Source organism: Phoca vitulina, unplaced genomic scaffold (assembly GCF_004348235.1).
Source record: "Phoca vitulina isolate PV1807 unplaced genomic scaffold, GSC_HSeal_1.0 scaffold5, whole genome shotgun sequence".
Classification (NCBI taxonomy): domain Eukaryota; kingdom Metazoa; phylum Chordata; class Mammalia; order Carnivora; family Phocidae; genus Phoca; species Phoca vitulina.
The window spans coordinates 61,434,356-61,441,253 of record NW_022589708.1 but is presented as its reverse complement, the minus strand read 5'-3'; the positions used below and the strand labels follow the sequence as shown (position 1 = coordinate 61,441,253).

The 6,898-nt window shown below is 40.2% G+C and overlaps 1 protein-coding gene across 1 annotated transcript in view; it reads right to left on the bottom strand.

Moving 5' to 3' along the window:
• The window catches only part of LOC116631482 (phosphatidylinositol 3,4,5-trisphosphate 3-phosphatase TPTE2-like), a 141,600-nt gene that overhangs the window by 19,889 nt on the left and 114,813 nt on the right, over positions 1-6,898 (bottom strand). Inside the window, exons 20-21 of the mRNA XM_032402639.1 lie at positions 4,310-4,371; positions 2,889-2,969 (exon numbers count right to left, since the gene is read on the bottom strand). Coding sequence (XP_032258530.1) covers positions 2,889-2,969; positions 4,310-4,371 — 143 coding nt within the window. The remainder of the gene's footprint in view (positions 1-2,888; positions 2,970-4,309; positions 4,372-6,898) is intronic.

Sequence of the window (6,898 nt, the reverse complement as noted above, 5' to 3'; positions counted from 1 at the left end):
CTCTCTCTCTCAAATAAATAAATCTTAAAAAAAAAAAAAAAAGAAGTGGAAGAGTTATGGTACTGAATCAACTGGACTTTTTTCCCCCACCCAATGGGAAGTGTTAATAAAATTAAGTGCCATACTTTCCATTGGAAAGGGCCAGTCAAAAGAAAGGCTCATGCAAGTTCTTAACTTGGGGATGGATGAAATGTAGTCCACAGAGCAGGCCACAAAGCACAATCAAAATATGACAGTATCTGCGATTTACCACCCCCCATGGAGGGAACTCTGTCCTGGGGCCTTGCCAACCCAGCACTCACACCTGAGGCCAAGTCCTTGTCTTGTTAGTCCAGTGAATCAGAAGATAGTCCTTTGTAGCCTATGATGTACCAGTATGTACCAGTTCTGGGCTGGAGTTAGAGAAACTGCAGGGTGCAGAAGTGGTGGGGGGAGGGCAGATGTGCAGGGAGAATCCTTGAAGGAGTTCCATCTAACAGCCCCTCGGCTCCTGCCCCAAGATTCTCTACTTTCCACCGAAGTCTTGTAACCCACCAGGGCCCTCAAGCTGCTTCTGCCCCCACTCTTCCTTCTCCTACAGCCTCAGACAACAAGGCTTTGGAGCAGAAGTTCGTACAACGAACATGTGTCTAGTAAGCATTCCCTACACACAAAGGGGATACTGTGTGAGACACTTTGGGAGGCAAATGGTGCTAAGATGGGTAAGACATGGACCTTGGCTGCAAAAGGGGTAGAGAAGTCACCACTTCAAACAGCTAGAGAATTGTGAGAAGTAACTTAGTCCCCCCGAAAAACACAAAGTGCTGTAAGAACTGAAAAAGCGAGAGACTCTCTATGTTCAGAGGGAAAGTGGCTCCTGGAGAGGGGCCTCCATGAGCAGCGGCATGTGGATATAAAGTGTGGACAGGGTGGGAAACCCTGAACAGTCCAAATGTGTTGGTGTGTGGGACATGGGAGGCACATAGTGCAAGAAATGGTTGGAAAAGTCACACTGTAGAAGACCTTGAGGGCCACCGGCTGTCAGAAACCAGTACGGGTCTTGAGCATGGAAAGGGCATGATTCCCTGACTAGGCTTCAGTAAGTTCGTTTATGACTTTTAGCCTTTGGCCTTTGACTTTTTTTTTCTTCCTTTTTCGCTTGGGGGTGGCAGAAAAGTATCAGTGGATAAGGCTGCATTCTTTTGTCCCAAACTAAACATCTAGCGTCAGCAGTTACAATGTGCTGCTAACAAAGGCCAAGGGTATCTAACTGGCTCCCAGCACTTAACTCCAAACTTTCAGTCACAGCCACATCCATGTCTACTTAAGGGTTCCTAACCAGCTCTTACTTCAGCTTGAGGAGCAATACAGAAAAGGCAATGTAGAGAAGCTGTGCACAGGATGGGAAATAATGGGCTTCAGAGTCTGACAGAGCTGGATTTGAGTTCTTGGTTCAAGTTAGTTTCCCTGAACCTCACTTTCCCAACCTGTAAAATGGGAACTGTAATGGTGTCCACTCTGAGATTTTGAGAATATTAAATGAGATAATGAATATAATACCCCTAGCATGGTTTTTACAACAAAGTCTAGAATGTTGTGAACTCTATAAGATAAATATTCCAGTTTCTGGAATAAACAGATTACAAGGAATAAAAGAGAGAGGTGGGAAACCTATCAACTAAAAGAGACTGAAGAGATCTAGTAACCAAATGAAATGTCTCGCCCTTGTTTGGATCCTGATTGAAACAAACTAAATTTTAGAAACATTTAACGTAATGATGGAAATTGGATATTATTAAGATATCATTAAGGTATAATATTTTTATTTTTATTTATTTTTATTTTTTAAAGATTTATTTATTTGTTTTAGAGGGAGGGAGGGGCAGAAGGAGAGGGAGAGAGAGAATCTCAAGCAGACTCCCCATTGAATGTAAAGCCCATTGCAGGGCTCGATCTCATGACCCTGAGATTATGACCCTGAGCTGAAATCAAGAGTCAGATGCTTAACCGACTGAGCCACCCAGGTGCCCCTTAAGATATAATATTTTTAGATATGATCAATGGTTTTAAGGTGTCCTCCTCCCCCACCAAGAGTCTATGTGAAATGTCACACTAAAATCCTTGTGAGATAAAATCATCTGATGACTGGGATTTCCTCCACACTAGACGGTTCTGTGGAGAAGGGGTGTATGTGTATGTGGAGAATAGGGAGGGAATGAATGAAACATGATAAAATGATGGTTGAAGTGGTGTGAGGACTATAAGGGGATTCATTATAGGATTGTCTCAACTTTTTATGTTTGAAATTATTCATAAAACATTTTTAAAAGGATAAAATAGGGTAACTGCATGTATTTCACATGGATTTCCTGAGTATTAAATGAGATAATGTATGTCGAAGTACAATAGTGTCTGGAATAGAATAGGTTTTTGAAAGATTTTAATTTCCCTTTTTTCTTTCAAAATACAGCAGCCCCCTCCTCTGTCTCTTTCTCTCTCTCACACACACACACACAGACACAGACACACACAGACACACACACACACGTGATGTCCTACAAGAGGTGAACTGTCCTAGTAGGGGTTTGTGAAAGACTCAGTTCCTCTCAGAGAGGAATCAAAGGCCAGTGACTTTCCATAATTTTCGAGTCTGGAATCTTAGAAATTAGACCTTCCTACTTTGGGAAGGGAATCAACTCTTGAACTCTGTAAGCAGTGACCAATGTAAAACGGACAGCAGGATGCCCGGGGGGACTCAGAGGCGTGGCTCTCGGGTCCTGGGAGGGATCCAGCCAGTCACAGGCACCAGAGTGGAGCTGCCCCTTTACCAGAGGTAAAGAGTCCAAAACGAAACCAAATAATGGGTGCCAAACTCCCCAAAGAACCCCCTTTTAAGAAAGACAACTTACCTGAGAAGGAGTTTCAACTCCCTGAAATTTAGTGCTGGTGCTTTTATCTGTTCGCCGTTCTCCAAAATAATAAAGGCTCTCCTACGGAAAAGGGGGCAATGCAATCATGGTTCATCTGCACTTTCTTTTTCCTGTGTAAGGCATTCTTAAAGGTTCTAAAGGCACATTATTTCCTTAAGTCCGTGGCCTTTGGGCAGAGGCTGCTCAAACTAAAATTAACAGCAAAAAAAGTCATTTCAAGGCTTTTTACACACACACACACACACACACACACACACACACACACAACTGAAACCAAAGTTTCACAAAACAATACTGACCTTTTGATATTTTCTATTCTAATCTAGTACATTTTATTTTCAAAAACGCTAGTCACAACCCAATAAGTTGACTTTACAACTCACTGATAGATTGGACCCAGTTTGAAAAACACTGTATGAGAACATCCATTTTCCTAACCTGTGTGTTAAAAATTAGGAACAAAGCAGATAGTGGCACCAGAGGGTGGGGCACTGTAGACAACCCGAAGCTTCTCTTCTCAGACTGCAGGCCAAGTAGGGAGCAGAGCTGCTGGGCACGTCCGTTCAGTGGGAGCTTCTCAGCTCGATCATGGCAGAAAGAAGACTGAGAACCCCACTTTAAGAACCGGAAATAGCCTACCCTGTCTCTGCAGAAATTTTCAGAGAGCACAGCCTCCAACAGACCCCATAGATATTGACTACAAAAGGTTAATAACATCCAGTAACTTTGTTATGCATTGGAAAATGTACCTTTTATCTACCTAGTGCTTCTAAGGATGTTGGAGGTCCTTTGGAGAACTTACCAAACCAGTCTTGATATTATTCTTGTGAGGAAGGAGACCGTCCCCTATCTGGGGGCATAAGAATGGGGCTGGGATGAAATGAGGTGTAAGAAGCATTATGACTGTGGAGTTGTTTTCCACTTGGACAGCTTGACCTTACCCCATTATAATCCTGTCCCTATTAGGCTCTATCTTCATTTAAAATGTTGGTATTACTGTAGACATCATGGATTTTTTTGCATTAATTTTGATTTAAAAAAATACTGCATTAGATTATTTCTCTTAATTACTGAAAATTTTGGCATTCCCTTAAATTTTGTGCCTAAGGTGAGTGTCTCATGGACCTCACCCTAGTCCTGGCCTAGAGTAAGAAGCACCTAGGTTACTAACCAGTGCAAATTAAACAAGGAAATATGGTAGATTAACTAACTAGAATTTAAATAAAATTTTGAAAAAAAATAAAGAAAGTATCAAAACCAGGCTTTCTAATAAGTGCATCTCCAATTACAACTTCTCTAAGTACCACGACTCAGAGAATCATCTTAACATCCTACCAGTGAGGTTTCAGAACTATCAAATTCAATCAGCACAAGATCGTCTGTAGTAACGTCTTTCATACCTCTGCAGTTATAAATATTTCACTGGCGATAAGGTAGGCACAAATCATAGTTCCAGTTCTTCCTGGAAAAGAAAAGAAGTTAGTCCATGAACCACTGTTCATGGCAGTACTTGGTATAAAGATGCTGTCAGAAATATTCAATGAGGGGCGCCTGGGTGGCTCAGTCGGTTAAGCGGCTGCCTTCAGCTCAGGTCATGATCCTGGGGTCCTGGGATCCAGCCCCACGTCCAGCTCCCTGCTCAGCGGAGAGCCTGCTTCTCCCTCTCCCTCTGCCTGCCACTCTGCCTACTTGTGTTCTCTATCTCTCTGTCAAATAAATAAATAAAATCTTAAAAAAAAAAAAAAAAGAAATATTCAAAGAGCTCATTTTGCATCGATTTTCTTTCACTCTGGAAGTGCTTGTTCAAAAGATTTTAATTCAGGACTAGCCAAAGCTGTTTCACTGCTCTGAGGTTGTACCTGGAATTCTGCCCTGTGGGCACGAAGACACAGGCGCACGTGTATATTGTTCTTGAATCACTACTGCTGGGGATTGTGGGAACGGAGGCAGTGAGGTCTACTCTAGGACTCTAGAGCGCAAGAGCTACTTACCAATTAAGAACTAATTACACACCCTGTTTTACTAACTAACATAAATAAAAGTACCTATAAAAGATAAAACATGATCAGAACCCAAAACATGACACAGCATTTATAACACCCATTTTTCTTCTATTTTTGAGTCTTTAGTGCGTTTACAAAACATACATGAAGGTAAAGAGAACAGTATAACGAACCCCATATATGCTTCCCAGAGTATATTATATTGCTGTACTTGTTTCTCTCCTCTTCCCTCCCTCCCTGTTTTTCTTCCTGTCTTCTTCTACAGCATTTCATTTTTTAAACTTTTTTTTTTTTTGAGTAGGTTCCACACCCAGCACAGAGCCCAGTGCAGGACTTGAACCAATGACCCTGAGATCAAGATCTGAGCTGAGACCAAGAGTTGGACACTTAACCAACTGAGCCACCCAGGGGCCCCCTATAGCATTTTAAAAGCAAACCCTTGATTTCATGTCATTTCATCCTCAAAGTTTATGTCTTATTCTAGTTTGTATTTTTGCCCTGCTATACAAAATTTGATTTAAAAAATATGGTGCTTCTTTTATTTCTACAGTTATCTGTAGCTTTTGTCTTAGCCAGTGTATGCTGAACTTACTTGGTGTAATTTCAAGCTTACCCTTTTAACTTCAGATACATTCTATTTTCTATTCTATCCCTTTTTTTTTCAACGAACAACTAAACTTATTTTGCAACCCATAGTTTGAAAAACATTCTAAGCCAAGTACTTCCAAAAAAGACTTTTTACCACCTCAATCTGTGATATATAAAGGCTTCTTGCTAATGGAAATCATGACTATTAACAACCCAGCTCTCAGTGGTATAGACTGTTAACATTTCAATTCTGTCTGGAGGACATCTCTGGGTCTCTATAACTGGTACTTTCCCATCTGAAAAACATTTTTGCAGGTTCTCTGTCCTTGTGGCTATATACAATCACAGACACAGGAGATGTCCTATCATCCAGTCAAGTCAGGTACAGCAGGGAATTATAAAAATGATACATACTTACCTTCAGTATTTTATCTTAAAACATAAATGTATACTTATTCACTAAATTTCTGATATTAGACAAAGGTTTTAACTTTTTAAGTGTGAGTCTCCCAGTTGGAGTTCTTTCTTAGAAAGGCCAGGTCCATGGTATAAACCACTGCATCATCTATAATTTCTAGTTTCAGATTTTTTTTTTTAGAGCAATCTAGGTGAAGAAACCTCTTAGATTTTACTACTGGGATTTTTCTCCCAGTGTTTTATATTAGTCTTCCTTGCATTTAATTCAGCTGCAATTTTGGTTGTAGCCACTCAACTTCTTTGAATCTTCTTGAAACATTCAACTAAGGGCTCATAAAATTTTAACATTCTGTTCACTCTGACATTTTACAGATCTATATAATATTTGATTATTTGACAGACACTGGTGGAAGCAGAAACACATAGGCACACTAAATTGAAGCTTACTAGCTGCAAGTTTTCAACATGCCAATGGATACCACAGGTGTGTTTATAGAGGGAATAGAGAACATCAGAATATTCACCCAGTTGGTTAGATGGAAGTCTGTAAGAGAGCTTTTGTTATCCTGAAGTCAGAAGAAGCATCTTGCATCTTTAAATAAAATATAGTTCTGGATTTCATAATTATAACTAACACTTGGATAATACTTTGCAGATCTCATAGAATCTTTACAACAACTTTGTGAGGTAAATACCTTGCATAAAGAGGGAGAAACTGAGGTTCTACGGATTTAAGCAACTTTCACATCATCAAAGACATCTTAATGCCAGTTTATATGATCTTTTATATCAATCCTTAAACTTTATTATTTCTCAGGTGTGTCTATCATCCTCCCCACAATGCACAATCTATAGTCCAATTCTTGAATCTGTAAGCAGAGACTTAGGTAATTTTCCTGACACGAGAGTGGTAGTGTGTATACGTGTGTGAGTGTGCATGTATGTTTGTCCCTTAGAGTTGCTTAAAGCACCTAAAATGTA